Raw genomic sequence first — 15,931 nt, 5'->3', positions numbered from 1 at the left:
GCTTCTTGTTCTCCAGATAAAAAACAACTCTGCAGTTTCAAACAAATCGGTACAACTAGTTCTTTTGTTCCATAAACTGTGAGTACCTTGGTCCCTGAAAGAGTTAAAAGAGTTAATTCACTACATGGGTAAGCAACTCTGCCTTACTTAAAGAGCTCTAAATTATCTATGCTAAGGCAAATGGAATCAGAATGTGGGTAATAATTCAAAATGGTAAACAGCAACAGGCATTTCTCTGAGCTTTGAGGAGCTTTGCATGATTTATTATGCTTGCTGAACTTACCTTCCTAATGATGTTGTGTTAAGATGGATGTTAGAAAGAATGAGGAATGCCTGAGCATAATGGAAGGGACAGAGTGGTAGGAAACCACAGTTGGAACAATTGAAGTGTTACAGAAAAGCTGTTCCAGGAGTCAAAATTTCTTTTAAGTGTACCCCCATAACATAGATAGTCAGGGGGTAATTAGAGTTAACAGACATGAGATATTTGACCTATTTCTAGTAATTCACAATAAGAAGATGGCTCCTGATGATATTGCCTAAATAATGCATTGTTCACTTTTTAAAATGCTACCAGAAAGTGAAATGATACTTTAACCTTTAATTGCTAGCATAAGAAGTTTTTATAATTACGATAAGGATCAATTGTTTTATTGAAAAGCACCTAATCATAATTTAAAGAGAGGTTCTTATATTGAGATAAATGGATTTGCTACTAATGATCATGTAGCCACTACATGATCTCACAAAGTACCTAATTTCAACCAAAAGTCAGTAAGATTTTTGATATACAAGTATTGAATCAATATGTTGTAAACCTGAAACTAATATAATGTTATATCCTGATTATACATTAATAAAACTTTTCTTTTAATTTTCAGAAAAAAGGAATTTTGAGTCTGTTTTAATAAGTTCCTTTAGGTATCATATTAAAAAGAACATAGCTGCTTGATCTGTTTAAATGACTTTTAGGAACAATTGGCTGCTTTTCACAGGAGTTGAAAGAGAAGATGGATGAACTCCTGCCCTTGATCCCCGTGCTGGAACAGTACAAAACAGATGCCAAGTTAATCACCCAGTTCAAGGAGGAAATCCGGAATCTGTCTGCCGTCCTCACCGGGATTCAAGAGGAAATTGGTGCCTATGACTATGAGGAACTGCATCAAAGAGTGCTTAGCCTAGAAACCAGACTTCGTGATTGCATGAAAAAGCTGAGTAAGTAGAACAATTTCATTTGTTTAAGTTGTATTTTTAAGTGGTTTCAATGAAAACTGCATTCTTAACATTTTGCAGATAGTCATGAATATCTAATTATAGAGCAACCAATGCCTGCTTTCTAAGTATTCCATAACGCCTTAAGCACACTGTGTAACCAGTGTTATTTGATTAACAGTTGCCTAATTTTCAGAGCATGCTATTATCATTTGATGGCTTGAAATAATGCAGACAATTCTACTGGCTACACTGATGGCGGTAAGTTACTACAGACGGATAACATGTAATCGTCAATCATTACTTGTCTAGAAGTGGAGAGGGGAGAGGCATTTTTGGTAGTGAAGAAAGTTAGAGGTTGGGAAAAAGGTAGTTACCTTGGGACCAAATATGAAACAGCAGTGATTAAATCAAACAGAAACAATTCCTCTACTATAGAGAATTGCCATCAGCTAGTTGTTCTGATCCACCCAAGAAATAAAAAGGAGGCACCTACTCAAATATATATTCACTACTTTGCAAGGGGTCAAGCATAGGATATGGGATATGGATTCCAGTTCAGGACTCCTGAAATGTGTGGTTCAACCTGGTCTGAGTTTCTGAACTCTTCCACTTCATCCACGAGATAATTATTCAGCTGAAATCATCATGACACTAGTCTGTAATTTCATGCAAAATAAATATGTGGTCATAAATTAAATAAGGGGGTGTTGTAAGTCCATTTAGGAACAGTATTTTAGTTGTTGACATGAAGTGATATACCAGAGAGGTCAAGTCAATAACCATAGAAAAGTATTCCCCCAAGGGAAAGAAAAAAATTTCTAGAATAGAAAATAAACTAAAAAGAGAAAAAAAGAATTCGGAAAAGATAATTTCTAGTAAAGACAATTTCAGAGAATAAATGTAAACACTTAGAATTTGAATGGCTGATGAAAAATTGAAAGACTATTTTACAAATGCAATCCAAAGAAAAAAAGAGAATGAATTTACAGAGAGTTGCATGTAGTACAGTTCAAAACAATGTGGGGAATCACCACCTCAGAGGGCCCACTGTGGCCAACCCAGGATTTCCAAGAGATTTCGACAAAATTACTTGGAAGGCAATTAACATAAACCCTAAAGCTAAACGCTCGTACAGAAATCCTCAGTTCCTTATTCCTCATCCGTCAAGGCCTGTACTTTTTCATCTATAACTAGTCTCCTAACAATCACTACTCCAGTAGATTCTATGACTCCTCTTCTTGCACTTTTCACTCATTGTCCACATTATTGCCTAGGGATTTTTTGGAAGCATGAATCTGAAATTAGTTTGCACTGCTGAAAATCTCCTAGGACTCCCTTATATCCTAGGATATAGTCCCCAGCTTATGAGGCCCTCCTCCATAAGTGGCCCTCCCTACTTCTCCCATCTCAGGTCCTGCCACTCCTTCCCTCACATGCTATGTCCCTGTCTTGTGTGCTCTATGCTTTCTTATCACAGGGTAGTGTTGAGATACTTGTCCCTTTTCCTGCAACACTCTTTCCTGTTTATCCTTTCTGTGTCAACACATATTCACTTGACATGTGAGACAAATCCCCATTCATCCTTCAGGTCTCAGTTTACATGTCATGCCTTGACAAAATCCTTCATTGCTCTCCCTGTATATACTATGTGTCCCTGCTAGGTGCTCCCAAATCCTGATATTTCACCAATGACTGGACTTTTCATGTTTCATTATCATTGCATGTGTAACTGGATAGCTATCTTCTAGATTTTTGTTCCATGAGAACAAGAACAATGTCTATGATATTCCCTTTAAAACTTGTATCCCCCCAATGCCTAGAAAAGTGCCTGACAAAGGAAAGTTAATATTTGCTGAATACATTAATTCTATAATGACTCATATAGTAATAATTTCCAACTTTCAACCAAGTAAATATTAGCTATTTCAAGACATTGAATAAATTGAAAAAAAAAAAAAAAAGCTCTCTTCACCACATATTTGAGTCAGGGGGCATAGGACTGACTGAGACTAAGGAAAGAAGGAGTTATTTATCTGATATACCACCTTATACACTGTTTTGTTAATAATTAATGTTATAGAGTTTATTGCTAATAGAGAAAAGGTAAATATTACTGACATAAGTGAATTCTGTTATATTTTATGTTTAAATCAAGAAATACCTTTAGTTTGATGCACATATTAATTACATAGCTTGCCAGATGATGTCTCCACCAAACCAGATGAGAAGAACATCTCAGTCCAAGAATTGAGTGCCCTCAATATCTAAGTTCCTTTGGGGGTTGCAAAGAAATATCCAAATGCATTTTTATTATCTCATAAAATATTTGATTACAGATTTTCTGTCAATGACAGCACATAGGATTGGTCTGTGTAGGACTTTGACTTACTTTGAAGAGGCCTGTTTGTTACAGATGAATCACTCCAGATTCTGAGAATAGATTCATTTGGTTATTTCTAGCATCTTATGATAAACCCAAGCCATAGGCCTTGTACACCAAGACCAGATATCTGCTAAGTACACACACTCTACTAAAGGAAGGAAAGGCAATAGAATAGTTCTAGCTAGTAAACACTTTGAAACTTAAAGTATGCCAGTCAGGTTTTTGAGAGATTGGCATGGAAAATTCTTGGAATTTACTTAATTTTAGAAATGAATTTCACTTCTAACATATATTCTGAGTTGACTCAGCTAGAAATAATGTTGCAGTTAGGAAATGAAATCTACACTCCTGGGCAGCCTAGGTGGCTCAGTGGTTTACCACCGCTTTCAGCCCAGGGTGTGATCGAGTCCCATGTCGGGCTCCCTGCACGGAGCCTGCTTCTCCCTCTGCCTGTCTGTCTGTCTGTCTCTCTCTCTCTCTCTCTCATAAATGCATAAATAAAATCTTAAAAAAAAAAAAAGAAATCTACATTCCTTTCAGGTCTTTCATAATCCCGTGTAGTTTTTTTTCAGTCCACATATAAATCTCCCACACACAGCCTCCTCCAATATTGAAAATGATATTTGGGACAAAGGGGATTAATTTAAGTGGACATAAATTCATACTATTTCTTCCTACTGAACCATGGATATTTCCATGGTATCCTTAGGCCTTAGGACTGTGATCCACTATATATATATATATATATATATATATATATATATATATATTTTTTTTTTTTTTTTTTTTTTAACATCAAAGGCTCTTTTTATTAATTTGCCCTCATAGGCAACAAAGTTAGAAAGAATGTGACTGTCAAATTAAGTACATTAATTAGTTAATATTTAATTTTATTTTAACTAATCAAAAACAAAACCTAGCTACCAATGCAAATATCAAACAGCAATAAAATAGTGTTCAACTTTCTTATTTAATGAGATGGTTGCTATTTGAGTTAATTGATATGACCTTACAAGAAACTGGAAATAATTCTCACACATTATAAACTCTTTTCTAGATTATTAACAGCTCTGAGGTCCCTATTTACTTAGAAGAGAGGCCAGTGCCACAATGACTCTAACTTATTTATGCTTCTTTTTGTCCCAAGAATTGGGTACTTTTCTCCATCACAACAGATCTACAGAACAAGCAGAACTACTTACTGAGAGTCTCCTAAGCAGAAAGTAAATTTATCAACGGAATCACAACCATTAATTACAATGTAAAGAACACGTCCAGGTAGAGACAGACAGACCTAATGACATAAGGTATGAAGTCACATGGTTCCTGAAAAAATAAATAACAGAATCTTCATATTATCCTTTTAAAAATGACTCCAGTTTGAAAAGAAGTATCTGATACATATATTTGCCAAGAAAACACAAACACATGATTGAGAGTGGTGCCTTAAATTAATAGTTTAACACTACTGGGATCCCTGGGTGGCTCAGCGGTTTAGCGCCTGCCTTGGCCCAGGGCGCGATCCTGGAGTCCTGGGATCGAGTTCCACATCAAGCTCCCGGCATGAAGCCTGCCTCTCCCTCCTCCTGTGTCTCTGCCTCTCTCTCTCTCTCTCTCTGTCTATCATAAATAAATAAATCTTAAAAAAAATAGTTTAACACTACTTAGTACTTCTACTTCCTGGGACTTTCAATAAAAATTATATGAAGTTATCTCTGGGAACACTTTTAACTTTATGCCTACTATTAACTGATAAGTAAATGCCCAATTATCAAAATATCAGAACACATGGACTCAGAAAACAGATGTTAATCAACAGGAGAACCATTAATTGGACATGAAGGGAAAAAAAAATCTGGGGTTCAGTGTTCTAAAAGCATCTAAAATCCAGTTGCTCTGCTGTTTGGATCTATAGTGGGACATTGGATAAACATGGTATCCTCAATATAGTAACAGGAACAAGAAGGCTCATCCATCAGTGGCATCCTTGCTCTCAACACACAAAACCAATTAGCAGAGGGCAGAAATGGATTGGGGCAAGAGAATAAAATTGTAACAATGATGAATGCATCTCCACTCACCTTTTCAGTGAATTTGCTTTTAGGGAAAATGTCACACTATATATCACATAAATTTTAAGATACTAAAAAACAAACTAGGCTCATTGCCTGCAAGGTCTAAGTCACTCCCAAACAGTGAATAAGGCAGTTAAGGAAATCACAGGCCATTAACAGCACTAGAGCACAACTCCACTTATTTCTACTAGAGAATTAAAGTTTTAGAGAAAATAGAAATTAGGGGGAAAGAAAAAAAAAAAAAAGCTTCCATAGTAATGCACCCTAGTGGCCTGAATGAGACACAGTGATGCTCTTTCCTAACTGCTTAATTTTCTCCTATGAGAGACAGAATAAAGCCCCATGTGCTTAATTAAATACCCTGTTCCCAGACACGCAAAATATAATTATATGCATGTAAGAATTTGATGAAAAAAGCATGGTTAAAGATCTCACACACATACCCTGAGAACATCAATGGATGTTTAATGTGCGTTATAATCAGGCTTTTTAGTCCTCTGCTCCCCACTCCCTCAAGTTCGTTCTATTTTAGGGCAATGGTGTGGTGCCATCTAGTGAAGCACAGGGCACATCTTTCTACTAAGAGTTTTGAGGCTTCATGTTCAATAGAAGTAGCATAGCACTCAAAACCTTAAGTCACAATTATGAAATTCGGGTTACTGTCTTTACCGTGTTTATACCAAATTAGATTTTTAAGGGAAATTGTCTATGTGGTAATAGTGTGGTAATAGTCTTACTTGTTCATTCACTAAATATTTATTGACTCTCCAATACATGCTGGCACTCCAGTGGGCAGTTGGTGATACAAAGATGAGTAGCACACTGTCTCCCTCTACTGTTAAGAAGTCTGCATTCTAGTGGAGACAATGAGCACAAAAGAAGGTAACTACAGCCTACTGCTTGGCAAGCACTGTGCCAGCTGTTTTACGTGGGTTAGTTCTAACCACTGCAAGAACTTAGGCAATATCATTGGCAATTTATGCTCAGAACATTTCAATTATTTACCAAAGGTACGTGTTGGAGCAGCATTCTTTAAACTCAAGTTCCTTCTGAATTTAAAGGCAGATTTCTTCCCCGGATTTCTTTTTCTTGCTGTAGAAAGAAAGGAGCTAGAGAGTCATTTTCATCCTTTCCTAAAACTCATGCACATGCACTCATATCATTCCTCTCTCCAATCAATCTCTTAAAGCACCTCACTCCTGCTTCCTCACTTCCATCACCCTAACCCAGACCATCATTCATCATCTCTCATTTGGGAAACTGCAATGGCTTCCTACCCACTCCTCTTTACCCAAAGTCATTGCCTCTCCACCATTTGGGGTGTTTAGAGTAATCATTACCAAATGCAAATTAATCATACTACACCTATGTTTAAATGATTTTCTTTTAAAATTAAATCAAAATAGCTTTTCATGGTCCATCTTGATGACATGGACTCTGCCTAATTCTCCAGCCCTTGTCTCATAAGTTCTCATCATGTACTCCCTCTAAACTTTAGCCATTCTAATCATTCAGTTCCTCAGTCATGCATGTTTTCTTGCCTGGATATTGACCTTATTCCACCCTGTCACGGAACACTCTTCCATCTCACCTATCCAAATTCTAATGATTTTGCATTTTACATACCAGACACCAACTTTCTTATGAGGCCTTCTCTGATTGCTCCTTTATGTGGTTGGACTCCCCTGGCACAGTCTCTAAGAGTTCCCCATCCCACCCCCCATGACATATTTTTCAGAAATTTCCATTCTGGAAATTTTCCATTCCAAAAAAAATCTGCTTTCTTAAAATTTTTGTAATCTCTATTCCCTTAAAGAAAAGTCCCTCCTCTGAGAATTCAGGGGTCATCTATGTCTTATTTCAGTTGAATTCTTGTAGACTATCATAAAACACCTGAAACATAGTAGGTAAAAATTAGTGTCTACCGAGGATTTGAGAGGAAATTTTTTTTTAAGATTTATTTATTAGAGAGAGAGAAGGAGAGAGAGAAAAGGAAGAAGTGGAGGGAGTGGGAGAGAGAGTCTTAAGCAGATTCTGCACTGAGCACAGAACCTGACACAGAGCTGGATCTCATAACCCTGAGATCATGACCTGAGCCAAAACCAAGAGTCAGTTGCTTAACTGTGCCACCCAGGGGCCCTGAGAGCAAATATTTTTAAAACAAAAATCTTTATGTTGCATTCAAGAAATAAATCAGTGTATGTCAAATATAAAACATCTGGATCTTTTATAAAACACACAAATCTTTAAGGAAAAAAGATAACAAAAGCACAGCCTTCATTAACCTTTTTTCTGTTGCCATCTGTTCTTGTTTCAATGGTAATGCAACATTACATTACAAAACATAAGATATTTGGTTCTACCGAGCACCTAAAGCATGACACTGAAAATCTCAGTGAAAGCAGGAATTAAGAGAAAAGTTAAACTGTGTGCCTGGAGTGGATTGGAGTGAAGATTTAACTTGGAAATTTAATAGGAGAAATTTACAAGAATAACCCCACGAATTAAATTGAGAAGATCTTCAAATGAGTCATTTAGTAAGGACAATCCTACTCTCCCTAAAATTCTAGACTGTAATATAGAATGCAGCTGCTCAGTATCCAAGCACTTGGTGATGATGACTCATTCTCCCAGAATCCTGGAACCCTCATTATTTTTCCACATTTTGGGGTAATTAGCATACTTTACCATAAATTGATTTATTATTTATCTTTCTTTTTATGTCCTACATTTTCCTAGATTACAACTAAATAACAAGATTTTTAAGGATATAAAAATTGTGCTTTTAGAAGAAAGCATGAATTGTCAAATTATTTGGGATTTTATCATACAATTCTGCTCCACTTAATTTGGATATTAAATAGGCTTCCCCTTAAACATATGTTCAAAATAGAAGCTCTATCTCAGAAAAAAAAATGAGATAATTTTTAAAATAATTTCATAAATCAAATCAAGAGAAATAAAATGCTCACTTTCCTCCACTGCCTATTCACTGTACTTTTGAATATACAGAACCATGCACATGCAATATATAATAAAATGCTAATTATAATAGCTTAATAAATTTAGAATTGTTAATTTTAGAAAAATACAGATATTTAAAAACATATTATTCTTGACCTTATTTACCAGACACCCATCGAGAAAACTCATTCTAGTGCCCCCAATAATACATCAATTATGTCCATCATTATCCCCACCTTTCTCTCAGTAGTATAAGTGGTAAGATTAAATATACAAATAAAATCTTAAGTAATATGCATAGATTTTACTATATTTTACTAGAATTCACTGTGTATGGTAGACATAAACTTATTTTCAGTAGCTTTAATAGACATAAAAGATCAAATCATATCTACTTGCTACATGAGTTCTCCAATGGCCTTAAGTAAAAAGAAACAACATTCCGTCATAAACGGATTCACTACTCCATTTAATTTACTTATATGGGCATGGCCTTAGGATTTAAATCCAGAAGCTGTTAGTCCAGGATATTACAAGATACAATTATATATTGAAGAAATAAACAAAAGACAGATGGTTTTTATGCTTCATTGATCCAAACACAGATCCACTGAATCCCAAATGATATATTTTCCTGAGCTACTGATTGATAAATATGGATTGCAACTGGTCGTAAAGAGTTTAATGTCTAAAAGTCATTAGAAAATAAAACGGTCACTTTCATAAACTATCTGTTCAGTATATTTTCTGAATATATACAACCGTATATATGTAATATATTATAAAATGCTAATATTTTCATGTGCCTCTCTGTAGACAGAGGAGCATAGCAGGAGAAAATCAATGAAGCAAGACTCTTAACTTCCTTCTTTGCCATCCACTTTTGCAAGAACATTTGTCTTCCAGGCATTTGAGGAAATTATCCTTTCTGTCTGGTTTTGTCCTCATAGAAAGTGAGAGTGAAGTAAGAAAGATAATGATTTATTTGAACAAAAACTAGTTTTCAGGAGCCAAGAAATAGAAATGACTCCTATTGTTTATTTTATTTTACTTTATTTTTACAATTTCTCCACTCCATCAGAATCTGAAAATACCTGTGTTTACTTGACATTAAGGTCCATAAAAGTATAACTAAAAAAGCATCCAGCTGCTTGTAAATTCTTGCACCTTTAATTTTACCAATTTCATTATCAAGATGAATTTTAGCTTGGAATCAAATAACTATTTGGAAGATAAACTTCAGCTGCAAAGAAATCAACATTGAGAGTCCTGTTTTTTGGCTTCCCAAGAGTAAGAGTAGATGATAATGATGGTGACCATGATCACCCTGATGATGTGTATGTATTTTACAACAACCCACAAATACCACCTTCTTCCCAGCAACATATAAAAGTTTGTTGATCCTCTATCCACTCAGTGTTTCCTTAGTCAGAATAAGGAAACAGCAAGCTTCAGAATTTTCATTTGAGAGGAGGAAACTCCATCCCAGAGACAAAGTGCATTATTCAATTTTAATGCTACAGCTTAGATTGGAAACCGGATCTCTTAACACTCACCTCAGCATTCTAACCTGGATGGAATATACTACAAAAACATTTCCATGGAAAATTTCTGGGAATTTGTAGAAGTCAAAAACAAAGATACTTCTCCCATCCCCCTCCAAAAAAAGTATAAAAAAGATAGAGGCATGGTTATCGTGGTTCCTAAATAGATTATACTACCATCTACTCATGGGGTTCGTTTATTTAATAATTCTCTTTTCCATCTCCCCTCTCTAATAGATTATTCGCAGAGGCAAACAAACTTTTCTTAAACATAACATCAGCACAATAATAAAATGTTCCCATAATCCTTTATTTCTCTACCCTCCTCTTTCCGCTTTTTCTCCTTTGAAAGAATCTTCTATAGCTGCTGCTTTAATTTACAGTCTTCAAAACCAACTGTGATCCAGTTTCTCTTCTTAACATACCATCTCCATTTGATTCTTGTGGTCACCAGTGGCTCCTTGCTGCTAACTTCCATGATCACTTCTGTGAGGTTATTAGATATCTCAGTGGTATTCCCCACAAGTCAGTACTTCATCCTTTCTAAAACACTGTTTTTTGTTTTTTTTTTCTTAACACTACACTATTTTTAGGTCCCATTTGTAGCTTCTTTTGGGCTCTTTTGCTGGGTCACAATGCCCCAGAGCTCCGTTCTAAATGCTTTCTTTTTTTCTGTACATGTCCTTCCTCTAAGGCAATATTTAGCCTCTGGCTTTCACCAGACTGTTAAAGCTGTATCTCAAAAGGGTGTCTAGGCTCCCTAGATTTTTTAACTATCCTCTTTACACCTCCACTGGCATGCATACCAGTCATGAACAACTTAAAATAATCTCTACTGAATTCTTGATCTTTTCTCCCATACTCATCCCTTCTTCAGTTACTTCCTGTGAGTAAATGGCAACTACAATCTTCCCAGCTTGGACAAGCCAAAATTGGGATGTTATCTTGGACTATCTTTTAATTTAAGGTTTTCTTCAATTCCTCTTTTTACTTTCCATTATAACATCTATTCTGAAGCCAGTCCCATCAACTGTATCCCAAGATTGTGACCCAAACCATCTATTATTCTCCATCCCCATCACCACTTCCATCATCTCACCTGGCCCAATGCAATAATCTTTTAACTGTCCTCCCTGTCTATACAATATTCCCTCTGTAATTCCTTTCCATATGCCACCTAGAGTCATATTTTTAGAAGCTGGCTCATAGTCTGCCACTATCCCATCTTCTTAAAATTCCCCGATAGTTTTATATCATACCTGGAATAAAATCCAAAAACTCTGATTTTACATAGCTTCAGTTTTGGACCACTTAGCTAACCTCATCTCCTTTTCCAAGTGTGCTCTGGACATACTGCCCTTTTTTTTTTGTTAATTTCTGTATCTTTTAACTCATCAAGCATATCCAGATATAGGGCCATAGTGAGGACAACAAGAATAGCTAATATTTATTAAGTTATATAATTTTTTTAATCTTCCCAAAAACCCTGTGAAATAGATATCATTACTGTTGATATCCAGGAGACACTGGGAAGTTAAAAACTATTCAAGATCCCCAGAGAGTAAGTGATAGAATCAGGATACAAATCCAGACAGTCAGATGCCTTAACTCCTACTCCCCAGCTTTAATACTGCCCTCTCTTAGCTGATCCACTGCCTCAGTATCCTTCCCTTCGACTTATGGTTCCATGGATGACTTCTTTTTTTTTTCTTTTCTGTTTTTAAAATTTTATTTAAACTCAGTTTGCCAACATATGGTATAACACCCAGCGCTCATCACGTGTCCCCGTTAACATCTGTCACCCAGTCACCCCATTCCCCCACCCATCTCCCCTTCTACAACCCTTTGTTTTTTTCCCAGGGTTAGCAGTTTTTCATGGTTTGTCTCCCTCTCTAATTTTTCCCACTCAGTTTCCCTCTTTTCCCTTATAGTCCCTTTCACTATTTCTTATATTCTACATGTGCGTGAAACCACATGATTGTCTTTCTCCGATCGACTTATTGCAATTAGCTTAATATTAGCTTAATACCTTCCGGTTCCATACACATCAATGTAAATGGTAGGTATTCATCCTTTCTGATGGCTGAGTAATATTCCATTGTGTACATAGACCACATTATCTTTATCCTTTCATCTGTCGAAAGACATCGTGACTTCTTCCACAGTTTGGCTACTGTGGACATTGCTACTATAAACATTGGGGAGCAGGTGTCCCGGCGTTTCACTGCATCTGTATCTTTGGGGTAAATACTCAGTAGTGCAACTGCTGGGTCATAGGGTAGCTCTATTTTTAACTTCTTGAGGAACCTCCACACAGTTTTCCAGAGTAGCTGTACCAGATCACATTCCCACCAACAGTGCAAGAGGGTTCCCCTTTCTCCACATCCTCTCCAACATTTGTTTTTTCCTGTCTTGTTAATTTTAGCCTGGTGTGAGGTGGTATCTCATTGTGAGATACACTGGTGTGAGGTGGTATCTCATTGTGGTTATGATTTGTATTTCCCTGATGGCAAGTGAGATGGTGTGAGGTGGTATCTCATTGTGGTTATGATTTGTATTTCCCTGATGGCAAGTGAGATGAAACATTTCTTCATATGCTTGTTGGCCGTGTGCAGGTCTTCTTTGGAGAATGTCTGTTCATAACTTCTGCCCATTTCTTGACTGGATTGTTTGTTTTTTGGGTGTTGAGTTTGATAAGTTTTTTATATATCTTGGATACTAGCCGTTTATCTGATATATCACTTGCAAATATCTTCTCCCATTCTATAGTTTCCTTTTAGTTTTGTTGACTGTTTCCTTTACTTTGCAGAAGCTTCTTATCTTGATGAAGCCATGGCTGACTTCTTGTCAATTAGATCTCAGATTAGATATCACCCTTTCTGAAAGGCCCTCCCTACTCACCCAATCTAAAGCAGCAAACCCTCTGTCACTATCTAATTATTCTACTTAAATATTTGCATTAAAATTTTCCTGATATATTTCCTTTTCGCTTACTTGTTTTAGCCCCCTTTTCTTCAAAATGGAAGCTTTCTTCAAAATGAAACCAGAAAAAATATGTCATGTTTTGGCTTACCATTGCAGTTCTAGTACATGGAACAGTGCTTGATGCTCATTAAGTCTTAGCTTGATGAATTAATGAGTAATAAAATGAATAAGTGAGTGAATTAATAAATGACTCATTTAAGATATTATTTTTAAATTGTTGATGCTTTGAGCCATTATAATTTTTCACTTCAAGTGTGCTTTGTAGATTAATGTTATAAATTTTAGTTTACTCAGAATGTCACTGTGGGGTGGAAAGTTATGGTGGATCAAAGTCAAATGCCAGGAAGACAAAGGCTGGCATTTCATACTGTGAGTCACTAAGCAGATGGGCGATAGCTAATGGGTGACACATGGAGGATATTGATGGAGAGAGGAATCATATAGAAGAACCAAAGAATGCAAAACACAAAGTTCATAAATGTTCACAGGAATCTCTCTGGCCAGAGACTACATGTAAAATATCTTTATTTGGAACCAGAGTTCACATAGTTTCATATTTATCCTTTTTTTAATTTTTTTTTAAGTGACCAAGTGCAAGTGGCATGGGGCAAGAGGCACAGAGTAAGAGAGTATCTCAAGCAGGCTCCATGCTCAGTGCAGAACCTGACACAGGGCTCAATCTCACAACCTTGAAATCATGACCTGAACCTAAGGCAAGGGTCTGACACTCAACTGACTGCACCACCCAGGTGCCCCTACATGTATATTTTTAAAATGGTCTACATCTAACATAAAAACCCATTACACACACACAGAATCACTGAAATCTCACAAAGTTTGCAAAATTATATTGATTTACTACATTATGGAAATAAGTTTTCTTCACACAGTCAGGACAACTACCATTAAAACATATATGCAAGACCAAATCAGTGGGACCTAATAAGAAATACAATTGCTAAGTATGTCCTTTCTTGACCCTCACATTCATTTTTTTCAGATTTTATTTATTTGAGAGAGAACTGGGGCAGGGGACAGGGAAGGAGGGCAGAAAGAGAGAGAGAAGCAGATTCCCTGCTGAGCAAGAAGCCCAAAGCAGGGCTTGATCCCAGGACCCTGGATCATTACCTGAGCTGAAGGCAGACACTTAGCTGACTGATCCAACCAGGCACCCCCTCATGTTCATTTTTTTCTAGAAAATTAAACATGGGAAACTACTTGAACTTGCTGGTTTCTGTGTTTGACAATTTATGTTTTGTAGAACAGTAAAGGTAAAAGTGGTTTAAAATGAGATAAATTTCAAGTTATCTAAGTAAGCTTAGTGGAAGACTTTCTGTAATTATTTTATATCAAGAGATATTCAGAGGTCTCAATGCTACATTCTTTTTCTCTCAATATAGTCTTAGTCTGAAATCACTTCTTCATTTAACTTTCCTTGTCAGATGATTAAAAAAACAAAAAGAAGAATAAAAGAAGAAACGGAAAGGATAAGCAATAGTATTTTGAGGAGCTACAACACATGGACCTATTTTGTCTTCCTCTTATATTCCCACAGTATTGGCACATAAGTTCTCAGTAAATGGTTGTTAAGTGAATAAATTAATTATTTTATACTTAAATATTAAGAATTGATTTTATCCTCTAATATATTTCAGAAAAAAACATCCATTGTCATAAGAAGAAAGCAAAGTCATTTTTAGTTTAGGTGTCAGAAGCTTTTAAGTCCTGTCAGAAGCTTTTAAGTGTAAATTCTGTCTTAATTCCTGGCCTAAGTGATCTAAGCTCAGCAGTATCCCTTTGCCATATGGATACAATGCTGGGTTGTATCCAAACATCACAGAAGCCAAGACACCTCAAGCCACTGATGTGCTGTCAGTTTTGGGAAATGTTGATTATATGAGGTTCATGGCACAATTCCTAATTCCAAATATAGTTCTTGTACAGGTTTTAACTAATCCATCTCAATTCATATTAAAGTTATGTTACATAGACTGAGTTCAGACACTCATTCACACCCATAAAAGGAATCAACACATGAAATATGCATACATCTGAAGCAAATATGGACTTTGTATCTTCTTGCTTTATCTAAACTGTGCTTCTGCCTTGAGGCAATAGAGGCTACCTATATTAGAGGAGCTAACTTTGCCAATAAAGAAGGTTAAAAATTTCATTTTGAGTTTTAATTGTATGTATAGTCTGGCTAAGTGTTGAGTTAAACTTCATAACTACAAATCTCCATTCACTTTCAGTATCAAAACAATTGAGGTCACTATAATTTCTTCCTGTGTTTCCATTTGGCCATTTCCTCTGGATATAAAGTGTTATAGAAACTAACATCCCATTATGTTTATATTTCATATTGAGACATTATATTGATCTATATCCAGAACTAGTTTTAACAAACTTCTGAGATTCCAGATATCTTTTTTTCAAAAGTGCATTCATCTTTAGAAGATATTTCCACTCTTTTCTTTTGTGGCCATCACTGAAATGGATGGTCAAAATGAAATTCAGTCCCTGTATGACTTCTGACTAGAGCAAGAAATGTAAAAGGCATTTCCATACACCTTCTCACATCCACAGGAAGAGTATCTGTTCCTCTCTTTGCAAATGCTCAGACAGAAATACAATGTTGAATGCATGCCCATTCAAAAAAGATGATAAAGTGTAGGCTGGGCAAGGACTCTACAAAGATCAGCAAATTTGCAAAATAGTCTAGGGTTATAGGACAAAATGTGACTTCTACACTGAATGAGTACAGT

General features: G+C 36.0%; 1 protein-coding gene across 3 annotated transcripts in view; it reads left to right on the top strand.

Annotated features, from left to right (window-relative positions):
* OLFM3 (olfactomedin 3) overlaps positions 1–15,931 on the top strand; it is a 193,242-nt gene that overhangs the window by 163,862 nt on the left and 13,449 nt on the right. For all 3 annotated transcript variants that reach the window (XM_072834732.1, XM_072834733.1, XM_072834731.1), the window contains exon 4: positions 996–1,215. In XM_072834732.1, the coding sequence (XP_072690833.1) occupies positions 996–1,215 (220 nt within the window). The remainder of the gene's footprint in view (positions 1–995; positions 1,216–15,931) is intronic.

The sequence above is a fragment of the Canis lupus genome, chromosome 8, assembly GCF_048164855.1.
Source record: "Canis lupus baileyi chromosome 8, mCanLup2.hap1, whole genome shotgun sequence".
Lineage (NCBI taxonomy): Eukaryota > Metazoa > Chordata > Mammalia > Carnivora > Canidae > Canis > Canis lupus.
Note: the sequence above shows the minus strand (reverse complement) of the source record. Positions and strands in the feature narration are given on the sequence as shown.